Source organism: Cebus imitator, unplaced genomic scaffold (genome assembly GCF_001604975.1).
Source record: "Cebus imitator isolate Cc_AM_T3 unplaced genomic scaffold, Cebus_imitator-1.0 Scaffold274, whole genome shotgun sequence".
In the NCBI taxonomy this organism is placed as follows: Eukaryota; Metazoa; Chordata; class Mammalia; order Primates; family Cebidae; genus Cebus; species Cebus imitator.
Window position 1 is genome coordinate 2,754,062 of NW_016107589.1, and position 19,898 is coordinate 2,773,959.

Sequence of the window (19,898 nt, forward strand, 5' to 3'; positions counted from 1 at the left end):
TGCACCTGTTTTCTCATTTAATCCTCACAGTGGAATAACACAAATACTACTACAGGAAACTGAGGCTCAGAGAGGTACCAGACTTGCCCAAGATCATAGAACCAATAAGAGAATCTGAATACAAATTCACATGACTCCAAGCCTATCCTCCACCTTTGGCCTAAAATTTTCAGCACTCATACAAAGGCCTACACTTTGAGATGGATGCTAAGTCTCTAAGAGTTGAGTTGCTCTCCTATAGTAGTAAATTCTGAAGAAGAGCATGTTAACTCAGATTTGGATTACCATTGAGAACCTGGTGATTCTACATATCTCAGCACTAATATGCAGACAGCAGTTGTCCCCTGGATAAAGCAGGTTTCTATTCTAAAGTGAGCTCCCCCATTTGACAAACATGTATGGAGCAACTACTCTATGCCAAGTTGTGTTTGGCCCTGAGGCCATAGAGATTAATACGCCAGTTCTGTCCCTAGGAAACTCATGGACAAGTGGGGATGGTGAGGGGGCGATGGAAAGCAACAGCTATGATCCCATATGATCATCATCAAAGGGTACTTGAGCAGCACAGGGAAGAGGAAGCACTGAGCCCTGCCTGGCAGTGTCAGAGAAGGCTTCCTGGAGGGGGTGGCTCTAAACAGAGAGTTTGGGAGGATGACAGGAAGGGCACTCTGGCCTGTGCAAGGCATTTTTGGAGAGCTTCACATAGGAAGGCATTTGGGGAGATGGCAGAAGATTAAATCAGAGCATCAGGTAGGAGCTAGATTGTGAAGCACCTCATAAGTCCTGATAGAGTGTTAGAGTCTCCGTTAAGGCCTTTGTAAAAGGAGAAAGATGTAACTGGATCTGCTTTCAGGAAGAGTGCTGTGGCAGCTGCATGAAGGGTGGGTTGGAAGGGGCGAGAGTGGAGGCCCGGGCTGGGTGCTGGGATTCTACTGTGAGCAAAAGCAGAATTTTTTTCTGTGGCCCCTCCCCTCACGACACTTGCAGACTGGTTGAGAAGATAGATGTTAATCAAATAATCACAGGAATGGGGGCATGGTTATAAATTGGGAAAACGTTCCAAAAGACAGGAATGTGAAAGAAAGGCAGTTACAAAAGGAGCTGAGCTAGATCCCCTGGGGGTTCTGGCAAGAGCCCCGTGAGAGAGTGCACTGCTGCACGCAGGGAGTATGGGACGGAGAAGGGGAGCGGGGGCAGAGTGGCAGGCTCTGGCCGCAAAGGGGATCCTGCTGAGACTGCCCAGGCCAAAGTATATCATAAAACACATCAGAACCAATGACATATTGAGAGAAACCCAGGGAGAGGGCACCCTGAGGCACCCTAGGACCTGGCCTACTGCCAGTTTCACTGTGCAGAGTGTGCTGAATGTGTTTGCAGGTGGGGAAGAAGGAATGGCATCAGCCTACTGGGCTTTAAAAAGGACCAGTTTTTCCCAGGACCCTGGGTCAGTGTTATAACATGGGCATCTCTGATCCAGAAGCTCCGCAGGCGAGTTCATCAGACTTTATTATACTGTGGCAGTTACAATCTCCACCTTTTATCTTACAAATTCAAGTCAGGACCGGCTGGGCACAGTGACCCACACCTGTACAACCCCAACACTTTGGGAGGCCAAGATAGGTGGCTTGCTTGAGCCCATGAATTAAGAGACCAGCCTGGACAACAAAGTGAGACCCCATCTCAAAAATTAATTAATAAATTAATGCAAGTCAGGCATAGGGTGTTTGGGGGGGTGAGATCTTACTGCACCCACTTTCACATGGAGAAACCAGCACAGAGGAGTTCTGAGGCTTGATGGAGAAGGCAGCCAAGATCCCTGTGGGACCCAGTTCACGCTCAGAGAGGCTGGGGACCTGAAAATGACCTTTATGTGTCAAAAAAAAAAAAAAGATCATTTGGGTCTCATAGAAGGTCTTTTTCTTTGTATAACTATCCAACAAGTGATAAAAATATAGATCTTTTCTCGGACTACTTTAGAAGAATTGTTACAACAGACATTCTACGATCATAAAATATTTATGGATACATTCTTCTCATGTTTATTTGTGACATGGATTCTAAAAGCCTGGGAACTGAAGCCTCTGGAACAGTCTGAGAGCCACCACATTTTGAGGAAAAAGACCTGACAATCAATCCACATTTTCCATAATGCTGGCTTCACGGCACACTCTCGGGCACTACCCTGGACCCTCCATCTGCTTCTCAGCCTGTCACTGTCTGACAGGGGAGAGGGTCCTACCTTTCTGTGCACTAAAATTCAGTTCTATGATGACAATGTGGTTTAAACTGCCATTCATCAGAGTGACAGTGGCAGGAAACTGCAATGTCCAGGGTTAGCTCAAGGTATTACCAGCAGGGGCAGGTCTGAGGCAAGCTGGGTAAGACCAAGTGCCAGATCACCTTATATCTCAGTTTCCCAGCATTCCATCATTCATTGACAAAAATGTCCACTGACCCCTCCCCCCAACTACAGCTGGACACTTTCTGAGTACTGAGGACAGAGCGGTGAAAGAGGTGAGAAGGCCCTGTCAGCATGGAGCTCACATTTCTGAGAGAAAAGAGGCAAAAAGATAAACAAATAGGCAAATAAATCATTATAGATTAAGTGCTGGGAGCTAAAGAAGTAAGACACTGTACAGAAGAGTCATGACGGAGGGCCTCCTTCAGACAGGTAGTCAAAGAAGGCCTCATGGAGCACGTGCTGACTGAGTCTAAAGCCTGGATGAAAAAATAAGGAGGAGCAGCCAGGTACAGAGAGAGGGGAAGGCATTCCAGGAAACAGCTCAGCCAGTGCACCCAGGCAGTGAGTGAAGGGAGAGCCAGCCTCCGTGGGAGGAACCAGGCTACCCCAGGCCTCAAGGGCCTGCGCTAGGTAATGATGGCTTTGTCAGCCACAGGGAAAGCCACTGACGAAGAGGGGCAGGATCTGATTTCTGTTTTTCAAGGGTATTTCTGAGAATGAATTGTGGGGCTCCAGAGTCTTTCGGCCAGATATTGGAGCCTATTGCAGTTGAGGCAGATTGTTTAAAAATGAATACTAGTAGTAAAATTAGTAACGTTAATTGAGCAAGTAGTATGTGCCAGGCAATAATTTATGCATTTCACATGCATTAATTAACTCATTCATTCCTCACAATAACTCTATGATGTGGAGATTAGTTTTTCTGTTTTATAGCCAGGAACAAAGCAGCACAGAGAGACTAGGCCCTTTGGCCAAAAAAATATGCTCAAACCCAGGTTTGCCGGGATTCAGAACCTGCACCTCGATTGTTTCATCATCACCTGGACTCAACACTAGAATCAGGGAACAGGAAGTCAAAATGTGCATCAGGGATTTATTCATTTGTTCATTCGGCAGACTGAATTTCTTGAATGGCATCCGTGTGGCAGGCTCTCATGAGGTTTACAGTTTCAAAGATGATATAAACACAGCTTCTTCCCTCGAAGAGTTCCCAGGCTGCAAGGGGTACAGTGGAACCCCTCAGTATAAATAAATCTAGGCTGCACAAGCTTTACGCATCCTACTTCTTTGGCGTCAGTTCTGTGACCCCAGACTCTTCTATTTCTAGACTGTCTAAATCCAACTCCTTGGTTAGGACCCAATGTAGAACTCAGAGGTGATTCAGAGGACAGAACTTTGCAGGGCCAAGGAAGGGATGAGTTCAGACTTTCTCAGGCATTTAACCATCCTCAAACTTGGTCCAACTGCTTTCAGTCTCTGGGTCTGGGCATTAAAGAAGCACAGCCTCTGAGAAGATCTTTATCCATTCCAAACACCTTACTCCATCAGCCCAGCTTGGATGGCAGGTAAGCATTATTCCCCTTCAGCAGAACTCTAGCAGAGTGCCAGCTATTGTCTACCAAGCCTTGGAAACAGCCTTTTTCAATTAAAGGCTGATCCTCCTGCTTAATTTTAGCCTGCTATGTGCTGATTTGAGTAGGTAACTGAACTGAACTATTCAGTGGTAGGGGTAGAGTCCTGGCAGTGGGAGAAAGGAGATGTCGCCTTCTGAAGAAGCAGCAATTTTGCCGTCACCCTGAATCCTCTCTGTGTTGATCAGTTTATTCTCTGAGGCTCGTATACAATGGCCTCTTCAAGCAACCTGTTATTACAGACCTGGGGAACTGATTACCTCGTCCCTGCTTTCTGCATGACAAGTCAGCCCCAACCTTCCCACACCCCCCACAGAACTGTGGCCTATTCAGTGTCACTCATGGGCTCTTTTCCTCCTTTACTTCATTAGGAGTGCTTCTTATGCTAGGGTGGCCTATTGACTAACTTCAGTCCCTTCCACTGCAGGCCCAGAGTCAAATATGAAAAGACAGCATGGGCTGGAATAATCAGAAAGTGTATTTGCATAAAATCAAGGGTCTGTGATGATCTTTGCAGATGAGAAGAAAAACGAGACTTGTTCAGAAAACAAGCAGCTGAATTATTGACTCCATTCAGCCCTGTGTGGAAGCACCTGAGGGGCTGAGGGGCTGTGTGTATGCTGGGAAGGGCGGAGGCAATCAGAGCCTCCCTGCTTACAGTCTCATAGCATTCTCTTACCTTACTGGGCTTGCTTTTAGACTGGGACCTCCAAAAGGACGGAAACACGTTTGATGTGGGCACCTGTGTATCCTCATCACCTGGTATGGTGCCTGGCACATGGTTCAATAAATAAATATATGAATCAAAATAATAACTGCTATTTATTGGACTTTATATTTCACATAGGTTGCTCATTTAATCTTCATGGCAACTGAACAGCAGAAGCATCACTCTGCCAATTTCATAGTTGGGGAAACTCAGACTCAAACAGGCTTTGTCCCATGCCCAAGTCCATACAGCCACTACCAGGTGTGGCTAAGATTTGAACCCAGGCTTGTACCCTGGATCTTATCACTCCTCTAACTCTCTCTGTGATGTCTCCTGTGATTGACACAGTAGAAGGAATCTGTGGCAAGCTCTATAGCTAGCTAGGGTTGGTGGGAAGAGGATGTAGAGCCAGTAGATGCCATTTCTGTCAGTAAAGAACCTCATATCTAGTCTTAAGACCAGCTAGTGGTCAGAATCCCAGCACTTTGGGAGAGGGAGGCGGGCGGATCATGAGGTCAAGAGATGGAAATCATCCTGGCCAACATGGTGAAACCCCGTTTCTACTAAAAAAATATATACAAAAATTAGCTGGGTGTGGTGGCACGCCTGTGGTCCCAGCTACTCAGGAGGCTGAGGCAAGAGAATCACTTGAACCCGGGAGGTGGAGGTGGCAGTGAGCCGAGATTGTGCCACTGCACTCCAGCTTGGCAAAAGAGTGAGACTCTGTCTCAAAAAAAAAAAAAAAAGACCAGCTAGTTCACAGTGGGGCTTTCTGTGAGACAAGTAGCTTCATGGTAAATAGCAACTAGGCAAGTTCCAAGATATTTTCTTCCTGAAAGCCAGCCCCATTTCTTCCCAGTGACTGGCTTTCTACCCCATGCCCTGGGTTCCAGAGCTCATGAGAACTGTGGATGATGATTAATACATAACTCAGAGACCATCGCAACCTCATGGGGCATTCGGGCCAGCTCCAATATCTGAGCCGTTGGGATAAGTGACATGCTATTGATTCATTCCAATGCGAGCCTTCTCTCTGAGAATATATTACTATGGGTGCCCAAGATCAAGGCAACACAAGTCTTTTCCCACTCAGGGCAGTGAAGTCAAGTTTCATTTATTTCCTGCCGTATGTTAAGTTGGAAGATGACACTAGCATGGCATCTTAAGTTCATTATAGAGCTCTAATCACCATAAAAAGCAACAAGTTTTCACTGAAGTTTTTTTCTACCAGGATGTCTGTCATTTTCATATTGATTTATCAGCTCTTTGTGTAAGGAAATCATCCATTGTTTGTCTTATATTTGCAAATATAAGTTCTTTTCTCAGTCTTTTGCCTTATGTTTTTACTAATTACATTTTTCATGTGTACAAGTAAAGTTTTGTGTGGTCAAATCTCTCAATCTTTGTAGTTTTTGAAAGTTCCCCCAGCCCAGAAGTATATAATAAATTATCGCCAATACTCTATTCTAGTGATTTTACCATGTAATTTTTTTAACATTTAACTCTTCAATTTTATTCAGAAGTTATTCAGTTATATGGTTTGTACTATGGATAAAATATTGTATTGCTTACAGTTTAGCCTAGATAAGTAGATATTACTCAGCCTATAAGGTACCCTCTAACAAAACCAAAAAAAAAAAAAAAAAAAAAAAAAAAAAAAAAAAAAAAAAAAAAAAAAAAAAAAAAAAAAAAAAACCAGCAACAGAATTATTCTATTCAGTTAGTCCACTTGTCTTCATGACAAGAGCATGTGGGTACAAATGAAAGACCCAAGAGCCCCAGATGGTGAATCTAGCCATGTTAAGTGAGTCAAGCCAATAGCCCCACCTTTCTTTAAAGGAGGATTTTATTATCTCATTCATTTTGCCCCATGAAAAGCGAAAGCAAGGGCCATAGCCATTTTCCCTTAAGAGCTTAGAAGAGATCTTAGAAACTCATTGTTTAGGACTGGGCATGGTGGCTCACGCCTGTAATCCCAGCACTTTGGGAGGCTAAGGTGGGCAGATCACTAGGTCAGGAGTTCGAGACCAGCCTGACCAACATGGAGAGAGCCCCCATCTCTACTAAAAATACAAAAATTAGCTGGGCGTGGTGGCACATGCCTATAATCCTAGCTACTCTAGAGGCTGAGGCAGAAGAATAGCTTAAACCTGGGAGGCGGAGGTTGCAGTGAGCTGAGATCGTGCCACTGCACTCCAGCCAGGGCGACAAGAGCAAAACTCCGTCTCGGGGGAGAAAAAAAGAAAAGAAAAGAAATGCAGAGTTTGGCTGAGACCCAGTCCTGCCCAGACAGACTCTAGCAGTGCCAGTGAGTTTGGGCCTCTTGTAGAACCTCCTGGAGAAACGGCCAAATCCAAGTCCAGGAGTTACTCCTTAAACTACAGAATAGAAATAAAACACATGTGCAGCACTGAAGACTGTCTGGAAGACAGACAACAAATTGAACAGATCAGCATTCCAGCCTAGGTTAATTGTCCTGAGCTTCGGGGATCAGGTAAAGGAGGGACTAAGGCAAAACCTTGAGATTTATAAATATTACCTTGCTGGAACACATACTGCTTAATGGGCCAGGCCTGTTTCATCAGATTATTGACATAGAATGTCTAAGAGAAGGCACCAGGGATAAATCAGGGCTCAGTGGCAAAATGTATGGCAAGAAGCAAATGAGAAAAATATGCAAGCTGAATGTAAGCCCATTTTCCCTAATTGAAATTCAGGTTTTCCCTGGATGTGTTCTGTAATTGCTCACTTCATTTGTGTCAGCCAAAGTTTTCTGGGTTGTTCCAAGGTAAGAAAGGGAAGATGAATTTGGGTAAAACCTCTCTCTATGGCAAGTATGATCCATCCCTGCGGTGGTCCATGACAAGTGTATAATCCTAGATCCGCCCTTGTCTTCCTAGCCTCCCCTTCAGACACTGTGTCCTCCAGTTTTCACCTGGTCCTGCCAGGAAGAGAGCAACTGTCAGAGAGATGGCCTACTGTCTCCTTCCAGTTTGGAATTTAGGGCTCATCTGGTGGTTTTAGAATCTCTCTGTCACTGTTCTCTTTCACTAGTGTGATAACTGAAAGATTGCTTCATAATGGGACGCAATACCACAGTGAATCATGACACAGGGTGGATGACATCTTTTTCACACAGAATGCTTCATCTCGCATGAGGAAACACTTCTCCCCTTTCCCAGAATAGCACCAGGAGCTGGAGCTCTACAATAATGGCTTAATACCCTATTGTTGCTTCTAAACCCCCAACTAAATTCTTTCTCACCAAGGCCAAAATGAATTAAATGTTTCAAACTCACAGTTTAAAAAGAAACCAAAAACAAACACTGACAATACAATCCCACTCCAAATATCAGTTTTTCAGACTCTGAAGAGTGTGCATAGAGAATGAGCCAAACAGCTGGCCAGACACACACACATGTACACACATACACACATACACCCCCACGCAATCGCACTTGGGAGAGCTGTAAATTCATGCGAGTCAAGAGTTGGATTTTTAGCCCAAGTGACAAGTACCAGTATTTTTGTACATCTTGTCAAATAAATACCAATCCTTGAGAAATGCTGATATTTTTAAAGATCTAGCTAATCCTGGCCATTTGTGGGTGAGTGTTGAAAACCTGAAATGTTAAAGAGGAAAAAAAAGTGCTTTTTCATAATGGTACCAAAAATCTGGATGAAAACTAAAAGAACTACACTTAACCATTCAGATGTTACCAGATACACTTGCATGGTCTAAACCTCCCAACCAAAATCCAGTTTTCTTATTGGATTTTAGTCATCAGCCTGATACAGGGTCATGGCCATGAAGGATGGACTACGAAATGCACATGGGTCTTATTGGTAATACCACTGCACTTCAGTTACTTCGTAGTCTCCAAAGGGCCAAAGAGCAGTGCCCTCAAAGCCAAATCTAACCTGAACTGCCCTGAAGGCATGTGCAGCATCTAACCTAAGAGAGCCATAAGGTGAGGTTTGGGCAGTCACCTGGTGATTTTGAACCATGTGGACACACTCTCATTCTCGATAATTCAGAATTCAAAATCCCCACTCTCATTCTCGAAAATTCAGCCCCAGTTTAGAAAACTTAATACAAGTGGCTAGCCTCAGCTCTGTAACATGGAGGTCATATGACAGCCCACCACAGAGCTGGTCATGAGGCTTAAATGAGCTGCTCTGTGTCAAGTGCCCAGAAGCATCAGGCTCCAGGGATGCCGGCCTCCTGTGTAGACACTGCCCACTTCCCAGGTATCTGCCATCACTCCCCTTCACGTGGACTGTGGAGTCTGAGAAGAAATAGTTAGGACTTATTGGAAGGAAGAGTGTACTTTCTGGGGCCCATAATGTACAAGAACAAATATTTGCCCAGGTGTTTAATTTTAAATGTTTAAGTTAATTACAGTAAGAGAAAAGTGATACCACAGCTAGGAATCCCGATAAATGGATTGAATGAAAAATAAAGAGTCTGCCATTTTTAATATTCTTTCAAAGTCTTCTTAGAAATCTGAATACTGCATTGTCTCAGAATGCAGGCACCACCAACCAGCCCAGCCCCACTCCAGGGTAACAACTGGGCACTCCAGGGTAAAGCCTGACCAATGGCAACTTTAATTTAAAAGTTCAAGCTGGCCAGATATGGTGACTTACATTTCTCATCCCAGCACTTTGAGAGGCTGAGGTGGGAAGATACCTTGAGCCCAGGAGTTCAACACCAGCCTGGGCAACATAATGGGATCCCATCTCTACAGAAACTAAAACAATTTGCCAGGTACGGTGTTGCACAGCTGTAGTCCCAGCTACTCAGGAGGCTGAGGCAGGAGAATTGCTTGAGTCCAGTAGGTCAAGGCTGCAGTGAGCCATGATTGAGCCACTGCACTTCAGCCTGGGCGGCAGAGTGAGATCCTGTCTCAAAATAAATGAATAAATAAATACATAAATAAAAGTTCAAGCTGGTGCAAACTTCGTGAAAGGACTGTCTGTTTCTTTGTAGAGTTGAAGAAAGTTTTAAAACTTTATTTTGGTCCATATTCGGCTTATCTGAAGTAATCTCGGTGGTGCTGAAATACGACCACAAATTCATTGAGAACATCGGCTACGTTCTCTACGGCGTTTATAACGTCACCATGGTGGTAGTGCTGCTCAACATGCTCATAGCCATGATCAACAACTCCTATCAGGAAATCGAGGTAAGGCCAGGGCGCTGAAAATGCTCGCTCTCCCTCATCCAATTTACATTGCTGTTTTCTACAATGACGTGAATGACGTTGGAAGCCTATGTGCTGTTAAATGTGTAGCCAGAATGACAAACAACAGAAATTCTTCCTGGATTGCTTCTAGAAATACTTCTGGTCAGTCTGCCCCATGGTATTGCTGGTACCACCATGAGGCCCAGTGAGGGCAGAAAGAACTGAGGTCATGAGTCTTTTCTCAGGACATCGTCACTGTCTTTTGCCTCTCACGTGCTATTTATTAAGTACCTACTATATGCCAAACCCTCACTAGGCACTGGTGATACCAAGATAACTAAGACACAGTTTCTGCCCTAGAGAAACTCATAATCCAGTGAGAAAATCAAACAGGGCAATCAACAAATTCCAGTGCCCTGGGGCCAGTGCAGCCAGGTTTCGGGCAGCAGGGGGGTGATGTGGGGACAGAGACAGAGACTGACTATGAAGGAAGTTTCCAGAGGTGATGCTGGAAGGCCATTTAAAATGAGAACAATTTTGCCTGACAGATAAGGGAGTTGAGAGAATGTATCGGAGGGCAATTTATCAAAATCTAAAAGGCATGACCCATAAGCTATTGATTGCAGCCTTGTTTAGAACAGCGAGAAATTAAGTTGGAATCTAATTAAATAGACTATGATGCATCTGAAAAGTGGGATGCTGTGCAATTCTATTTTAAGAAGGATAAAGATGTTCTCTATATGCTGATGGGGAAAGACCTCAAGTTACAATGGTAGGAGAAAAAACTCAATTTGCAGAACAATGTATATAGTGGGCTCTCTCTGAAAGGGAATGAGATTCATTTGTGATTGTATAAGCATATGAAAAGAACAAACCTCTGAAAAGGTCCACAAGAAAGACACCACAGGGTGCCTGTTGAGAGGGGGTTGGGGGCATGGTGGGTGGAATTCCTTTCTCTTTATACTTTTTATTTAGCCTTTATAAATCATATTGTTTTACCTATTGTAAGATTAAATAAATAAGCTAAAGTTAAAAAGCACTGACCTATTGAATCCACAATTCCAATTCTGGGAATAGATCCGTGCATAAATATGATTTTACGTAGATGTTCTTTAAAGGAAAGACCTGGAAATAGTCCATTGTTATGAGAATGTTCAAATAAACTGTGATATAGTTACACTTTCAAATAAGGTGTAGGATACTGTACATAGACCATGAGGAAGACCGTTTTGTACTGACATGGAAAAAAATCCCTAACACATTATTAAGTGAAAAAACGCAAGTTGTAGAAAAATACCTATAGGGGAATCTCACCTACATAACAATACAAATGCAAACGTATAGAAAGGAACTCCAGGAGCAGGAACCCGCATCCAGGAACAGAGCCCTTTGCTCCTCCCTCAGAATGAATGGAGACCAGAAATCAGATGTTTATGTCCAAGAAAAGCAGCATTTCGTTCAGCACTTCTCCCAGATCGTTAGGGTGCTGACTGAGGATGAGATGGGGCACCCAGAGACAGGAGATGCTACTGCCCGGCTCGAGGAGGTCCTGGAGTACAACGTCATTGGAGGCAAGTATCACCGGGGTTTGACGGTGCTGGTAGCATTCCGGGAGCTGGCGGAGCCAAGGAAACAGGATGCTGACAGTCTCCAGCGGGCCCTGACTGTGGGCTGGTGTGTGGAACTGCTGCAAGCTTTCTTGCTGGTAGCAGATGACATCATGGATTCATCCCTCACCCGCCGGGGACAGCTCTGCTGGTATCAGAAGCCAGGCGTGGGTTTGGATGCCATCAATGATGCTGTCCTTCTGGAAGCATGTATCTATCGCCTGCTGAAGCTCTACTGCCGGGAGCAGCCCTATTACCTGAACCTGATTGAGCTCTTCCTGCAGAGTTCCTATCAGACTCAGATTGGGCAGACCCTGGACCTCATCACAGCCCCCCAGGGCAATGTGGATCTTGGCAGATTCACTGAAAAGAGGTACAAATCTATTGTCAAGTACAAGACGGCCTTCTACTCCTTCTACCTTCCTGTAGCTGCAGCCATGTACATGGCAGGAATTGATGGCGAGAAGGAGCATGCCAATGCCAAGAAGATCCTGTTGGAGATGGGAGAGTTCTTTCAGATTCAGGATGATTACCTTGACCTCTTTGGGGACCCCAGTGTGACTGGCAAAGTTGGCACTGACATCCAGGACAACAAATGCAGCTGGCTGGTGGTCCAGTGTCTGCAACAGTCAACTCTGGAACAGCGCCGGATCCTGAAAGAAAATTACGGGCAGAAGGAGGCTGAGAAGGTGGCCCGAGTAAAGGCATTATATGAGGAGCTGGATCTGCCAGCCGTGTTCTCGCAGTATGAGGAAGACAGTTACAGCCACATTATGGGTCTCATTGAACAGTACGCAGCGCCCCTGCCCCCAGCTATCTTTCTGGGGCTTGCGCGCAAAATCTACAAGCGGAAAAAGTGACCTAGAGACTGCAAGAGCGGATAGGAGGCTCTCAATAAATAAATTATTGTGTAAAAAAAAAAAAGCGTAATCCATGCAATAAATTCTACACTGTGAATTTCAAATGACCAAAGATTAAATACAAGAAAAGTCAAATGGTAAAAATATTAGAAGGAACATAGGTTTATAAACTTGGGGGAGGGGAGCCTTTCTAAATAAGAACTTAAATTCAGAAACCCTAAATGAAACATTGATACATCTAATTGCATCTGTTTAAATTTCTAAATGGCAGAATATGCTATAAGCAAAGTCACAAGACTACCTACTGAAAAAAAATTTTCAATTTTTATCACCAATAAAAAGTTAATCTCTCCCACATATAATTAGATTCTATAAATAAATAGACCACAAACCCAATAGAAAATTGGACAAATAATTGGTGGCTCACAAAAAAAGGAAATACAGATGACTCTTAAACATGTGCTTAGTCTCTGTCATATTAAGAAAAATTTCCTAAGAAATTTCTGCTTTACTCAAGGTCACACAGAATTTTCCTGTGTTTCCTTCCTGGAGTTTCAGTTTTTACATTTATGTCTATGATTTATTTTAAATTAATTTTTGTGTATAGTGTGAGGTAAGGGTTGATATTAATATTTTCTAGCACCCTTAATTGAAATGCTATTCTTTCCCATGAATTGCTTAGCATATCTTGAAAATTAATTGACCATATTCATGTGAGTCTATTTCTGTGTTCTTTTCATTTAAGTCTGTCCTTTCACCAGTACCATACTGTCTTAATTACTGTAACTTTATACTGAGTCTTGGTCAGGTAAGGAAAATCTCCCAGTTTTGTTCTTCTTTAAAATTGCTGTGATAGTTTGGTCATGTGGCATAGGGGAGTTGAAAAAAAAATTTAGAATCTGGCTATTTCTGCTTTAAAAAGACTGCTAGAAATTGGATTGAATGAATATATCAATTTGGGAATAATTAGCATTTTAATATTGAGTTTTCTAGTTTATGAGCATAATGTATCTTTTCATTTTTGTCTTTTATTTTTAATTTTTTTAATGGAGTCTGGCTCTGATGTCCAGGCTGGAGTGCAGTGGTGCAATCTTGGCTCACTACAACGTTCACCTGCTGGGTTCAAGCGATTCTCCTGCCTCAGCCTCCTGAGTAGCTGGAATTACAGGTGTCTGCCACTATGCCTGGCTACTTCTTTGTATTTTTAGTACAGATGTGGTTTCAACATGGTAGCCAGGCTGATCTTGAACCCTTGGCCTTGCTTCCTTGCTTTCCCTTTTTAGTGTTTGTTTTGTTTTTGCCTTGTCATCTCATTCCTTTGCTCAGAGCAAAATAATTAAGGCTAAATGTTACCATTTTCCTTACTTTGTCCTGAAATTTTATTTATCTCCAATCTTTTCAACACCATTTCTCCTTCCTTTTCTTCCAACAAGTACCTGTTTACCTTAGGAAAGTGGGGTTCCTCTCTATTTTTCTTCCATTTGAAAAGCATCAAAATGTGGCATCATGCATAATGGAAAGATATGGACTTTGCAGTTAGACCTTAAGTTAAATCTCTGCTTTGTCAGCTGATTCGTTATCGAGTTAGCTGAAGAAGACCAGGTATTTGGGCAAGTTACTCTCTGAATTTCAGGTTTTTAAAATTTATAAAAAGAAGATTATAATCCAACTTTATAAAATTATTCAAATGTCTAAATGAGATGCTTGACACAAAATAGTTGCTCAATAAATGTTAATTCCCAGCCTGAGTTACAGCTGGTGAACATGAGCTTAGCATTAGGTTTATACTTCATAAAAGTTATTAAATGAATTTAAGCATTGTGGTATTAACACTTATCTTTTATACAGCACTTCACATTTTCTACACTTTTGCATAGATTATCTCAATATAATCAGCCACTGGCATTGGTTCATAGTGCTTAAAGGATTCCTTTAGTGTTTTTACAACTGTCTACTTCCTCATCTTCAGATCTGCTTTTTTCACATTTATTAATTTGAGTTTGTTCAGTAATAGAAGTCATATCATTTTCTATTTTTCAGCATATAATTTTTCAAAGCATATTATAGCTATATGTTAGCCTTAGCTAACTTTTAGTGGGTCTAGTCATTATTTATAAATTAATGATGGGGAGATGAGTTCAATTTCCAAATAAATATTACTTTTTAAAGATACCTTCATTATATAAACTAGAAACTAATTTTTCAAGCTTACTTAAATTCCCATTTGGTGACTCTATGTTAAATTTTCTTTTATGCATATCGAGCATTTTTGCTACCATTGTTATTTCGCTAAAATCTCCATATTGTTCATATATATTGTGAAAAAGGGTTTATTTTGACTTATTTACTATCTCCTTTGTTTTAAATCTTTTTACTATGTGGTTATTTATATACAAACAGTGATACTAAATTTCTACTGTCTACTAGAAATTGTTTCTTTATGCATCTCTGTCTTATCCTTTATTGTCCAAAATTTTATGAGGCATTTCTAAGGGATAAAGGATTTCCCATCTTTATCTATTCACCATGTGAGCCGTTCTAGTGACAAATGAATTCTGGTCAGTGAATCGAGAAGGACACAGATGTCAAAGCCATGAATTTATAAATGGTCTGTTAAGAGGGTGCTTTTGTCCAATCAGCATTTTGTTAATTTCACCTACAACAAGGAATAATTATTCAATTATAGCTTCTATCTGACAAAAATCAAATGACAAATGTGTCAGAATGTGAAGGTAAAGGGTTAGTCAGGATTCTGGCAGGTGGTCCAAGATTTTAGTCAGCTGTGAGGAGGTGGATATAGAACCAAATTGACCCATAACACTGATTACATATCCTTATGAATATTCATAGATCTTACTACTGGAAGATTAAAAATAATTTCATTTCCAAATTTTAGCAATATAAAAACTGTGCTTTTCTGTATTTTTGTGAAAGACAATTTGAAAAATATACAACACCCAAAAATAAAATCATGTTCTTCTTTAGTTTGTTTCTCTTCTAATTACCAACAATTTCAAAATTGTTTTATTACTTTCAGTAAGCTATAATTTTTCTTATAAAAAAGTTCTTTATTTTTTAATGGTGGTACTAATATTACTTAATGTAGAGCCAGAGATCAGTAAATTTTTTCAGTAAAAGGCAATATAGTATTTCCAGTTTTACAGGCCATAGAGCCCCTGTCCCAACTATTCAACTCTGCCACTGTAGCTCAGTGTGATTATAGACAACATGTAAACAAATGAATGTGGTGGTGTTAGAGCTAAACTTTATATATTAATACAAAAACTGGCAGCAGGCTGGATTTGAGTATGGGCTATAGTCTGCTGATCCTGATAGACTGATGGCATTTTAAAACTTCAGTAAGATTTTAAAAGATATTCTAAAATAGCAGAACTGTATGAACCATGTTAAGTATCTTGAATGTCTGTGCACTGCACAACTCCAGAGGTTATTTGGTTCCCATGAACTATATAGTGTGAATAGCACTCCCTGAAGTAGGACCATATGGTGGCCCTGATAATAACCCTACCCACTTCCATTTCTCCTCATTTATATCAAGGGTATCTATGTCTAGCCTGCTGCTTGCTTTGTGGATAAAGTTTTATTGGAACATATCCATGCCCATTTGTTTACATATTGGCCGTGGCTGCTTTCACACCAACAATAGCAGAAAGCAGTAGTTTCAACAAAAATCATTTTTGTCCACAAAACCTAGATAACGTCACAAAAAAATGTTTGCTGACCCCTGACTATACCTTTATGATGTTCCTCTTTAATGATGAAATAACAGGGCATAATGTGGGAATGCTTCTATAATTTTCAGTCCAACAAGGGATATATCAGGAAGTTAGCCACATACCTAAAGTTCCTTCTGAATTCTTATTTTTTTAATTCAGTGTTTCTCATCTTAAGGATCTGGTTCAGGACACTAAATATACCTCCTTATAGCTGATCCTCTTACTAACATTTTCAATAACAAATCAATTACTTTGAAGAATTTGTATTAATCGAGAATTTAAACACAATCCAGAGGCTTTACCTGTTTGTGGAAGAAGGGGAGAGTTTGCATGGCAATGGACTCTGGCAGGTGCAGCTAGCATACCTCCCTCAATGCCTATCAGGGAAGACTTGTGAAATTTCTTATCAGTGACTTAGTACTAGTTAGTTTTTTCTGAGTATCTCACAAGTTAGGTTTGGAAGCAATTGCTTTGATGTCAGTAGATCTTATCATGGGCTTTATTTGGAGAATAATTTAGTGTTGCTATCATTGAATAGTAAAATTGGTAAGGCTGTGTATAAAAACTTTTGGTGGGAGGAGATGGTAATTTTTCTACTGTTTACATCTGAAAGCTGGTCAATAATCTGGGGGGTTTTTTGCTGTATTTCTTTGGTACATTTATACTTGTTTCAGTTTGCTGATATGGGAACATGTGATTTATATTTTTAATTCATGAGTACTCTAAAAGTTGATATTTGAGATATTGGAAAGACAACGTTAATTTTGTTATTTATTGTAAAAGAAAAAAAGGATCAGCATTATTTATAGTTTTGTGTTATGAAGTTCTTTACATGTTATTAGTGGAGAGTTCCTCCCTCAGTCACTCTTTCCCTAACTCATGTAACACTTACCTTCTTGGTTTTCTTACTGTTGTGGCCCCAGTTTCTCGGTCAAGTCCCTTGAATTCTGTTATTCATTATCTATTCTCCCTAGGTTTCATGAACTCCCATTACTTATCTTTCATTTATATGCTTATGGTCTCCAAATTTATGTCTTGAACTTAGATAATCTCTTGAATTTCAGACCTTTATATTCAGCTACATTTCAGACATTTTTATCTGTCTCTTAAGCACTAACTGCTCCTTTCCTTTTGAATCTGCTCATATTTATGTCCTATTACAATGGTTAGTACCACAATCTGTGCTGTTACTAAAGCTAAATACTGTCATCCTTGACCTTTTCCCCCATAGCCAGTCAGTCTCAAAGTCCTCTGAGTTCTACTTCATAAATATCACTTGAAAAACTCATCCTTTCCATTCCCACAGCAGTGTCCTAGTTCAGATCACCTGGTTTATTTTAACCATCTCTTAGTTTGTCTCTGTTTTCATCTTAGACCCTCCATTATTCTCCACATTGCATTCCAGGTGGTTTGTCTAAAATCAAAATCTAGTCATGTTGCTGCCCTATGTAAAATTTTTTACTGGATTATCATTATTCATGAAGTCCAGTTTAGTAATTTGGTTTACTTGGCATATAGTCTTTGGTCCCTATTTACCTTTCTAGGTTTGTGTCTGTTTCTCTCTAATTAGATTGTATATGGTCTATCCCATCTATTGTGACCCTTTATGCACACTGCTGCTCACTTTGCCTAGAATAGGCTTTCCCTCCCCACTCTCAACTTACTGGGCTTCAGTTCTTATCTATTATCTCTTCTCCCCTTCTCCAGCCAAGTATGAATTAGCTGCTGTTATATGTGAATTTTTGGTACTGCAAAAGAAGTAGCCCTTGAATATAAATTTAATTTTCTCAGCAAGACAACATTACTTTCTGCAGAAAGGGTGCTCCCGTTAGCCATCTTGCCATCTGAGGACACTGAACAAAGGAGGCAGGGCCATTTATGTCTAACATATCCGCCCTGCTGCTATGTTCTGATTCCATTAGCTGAACCTGAACTTTACACTCTAGGCTGTACACGGTTGGCTAACAACTTAAAACTTCCGTAAAGAGTTTTAGGGACATCCTAAAACTTCTCCAGGCATGTCAGTGCAAATATCTAGGCTAAAGTGTACCAACTAAGAACATTGGATACACTTATTTCTTCATTATGAGTAACAGCTACTTTAAGATTATTAGCAAAGCTTTAAAATAAATTAACCTTTGAATAAACTATTATTTATTTGTATTGAACTAAGAGGAAAGCTTTGAAGACGAAGCTTTTATTTATTCTTATTTCCTCTAGCTGTTTTTTTGCCGTGAGCTCCCACGGTACCTTGTACACTCCTGTTCTTAGTATTTATTACCTCACAAATAATTGTGCATTTCTTTGTCAAAATTTTCTAAATATAAGTTTATTGAGGGTAGTGGTATATGTCCATACTATGTAAATTAATGTGGCACATATGTCTGGCACATACTTGATGCTTATATTTTTCTATTAAATGAGAGGAATATGAACTAGTCTTCTGTATAACTATAAAACTCCATAAATGATTTTCTTACATGCTACATATCTGTTTAAATGATTTGCCCCTTTCTGCATGGTTTTAGAGGAAAATAGAAATAAGAAAAGATCTAGTACCTTTTAAGTTAGCATACTTTAAGTTTTAATATCAATAAATATGTTTATTTCAGGATTGTTTAATTCCATGATCCCATTTTAATTCAGACCCTATCATCGGAATCCCTGTTTTAATCTTAGCATCATGATAATGGGTATCTTTTTTTAAAAGATGCTACAAGATGAAACCTGATTGTTTTTCCTGATCTATACCTTCTTTAATCTCCCACTGCTAGTAACCCTTACTGATGGATTTGGTAGTAGCCTTTTAAAAATTATATTCCATAATAAAGGGAGCTAATGCTTAATTGTCAGACATTTTATTTGTTACAGTTTACCCTGACATTTGCCCTGTCGGACATTTTATTTGTTACAGTCTACCCTGACATTTGCACTATCAGCCTTGTAGCAGTGAGCGATGTGAATAAACATGCTGAGAGAATTGCTTTTTGGGATGACGTCTATGGCTTCAAGATGTCCTGCATGAAGAAAGCTGTTATTCCAGAAGCTGTTGTGGAAGTTTTAGATCCGGAGACTCTCATTTCAGAACCTTGTGGTATTAAGGTAGGTGCTTTACCAACTTTATTTTTTATAATGGTATTGCTATGTTTCTTAGTTCAGCATTTGAAACATATTTGAAAATAATATATTGATTTTATATGTGGGCTTTCAAAACAGTACTCTTCCCTTTATAATCAGTATAAAACAAATTGAGGTCATAATATTTACCAGTTGACTATATCATTTCTCTGGAATCACTTCTGTCTATGTTAAAACTCCTTACACTCAGTTTTACAATCCTTCAAATCTAACTTTGAACTGGTTGAATAATTTATATTTACTTTGGCTTAATCAAGGTAAAAGTCCTTCTGTATTATCATTTCTGCTTCATCACCCCCTCCTAGCCTGATTTACAGCCAGATTTTTCATTCATGTCATATATTCCACACAATTTAACTTCTCTCATTCAGATTTCCTCCAGCATTTTCAGATTAAGTAATTACATATAGTGAATTTGCCCATGAAACTAAAGCCCTACTATGTTCAGATTTCTCGATTACTTCCTTTTGTGTTTTGTCATCTTATTTTTTGCCATGTTAATCTCTGGTTTTATTGTGAATTTTTTTATGTTGAATTTACATGGGTTCACTAGTTACTTTGCAGCAAAAAATATTGCTTTTCTTAACTCCATAATTTGTCTGTTTCAACTAGATAATCAAATAAATATACAGTAATATGTTCAGTGTTAGGTTCAGGATATTCTGTCTCTGTTTTTTTGGTTTTGTTTTGTTTTTTTTTTTTTTTTTGTTGCTATTGAGATATAGGAGTTTCTTATATATTTTGGAGATCTCCTTATCAGATATGATAAATGCTTTGCAAATATT

The 19,898-nt window shown here is 40.3% G+C and overlaps 2 protein-coding genes across 5 annotated transcripts in view; both read left to right on the forward strand.

Moving 5' to 3' along the window:
• The window catches only part of TRPC7 (transient receptor potential cation channel subfamily C member 7), a 155,899-nt gene that overhangs the window by 119,972 nt on the left and 16,029 nt on the right, over positions 1-19,898 (forward strand). For all 4 annotated transcript variants that reach the window (XM_037728659.1, XM_037728658.1, XM_037728660.1 and 1 more), the window contains one exon: positions 9,576-9,771. In XM_037728659.1, coding sequence (XP_037584587.1) covers positions 9,576-9,771 — 196 coding nt within the window. The remainder of the gene's footprint in view (positions 1-9,575; positions 9,772-19,898) is intronic.
• Positions 11,129-12,302, forward strand: LOC108284285 (farnesyl pyrophosphate synthase-like). The gene has a single exon (XM_037728662.1). The coding sequence runs from the start codon at positions 11,177-11,179 to the stop codon at positions 12,236-12,238; it is 1,062 nt and encodes a 353-aa protein (XP_037584590.1). The 5' UTR covers positions 11,129-11,176; the 3' UTR covers positions 12,239-12,302.

What these genes read in the sequence shown, in the direction of transcription:
- LOC108284285 (XM_037728662.1), top strand. Translation starts at nt 11,177, where the DNA reads ATGAATGGAGACCAGAAATCAGATGTTTATGTCCAAGAAAAGCAGCAT.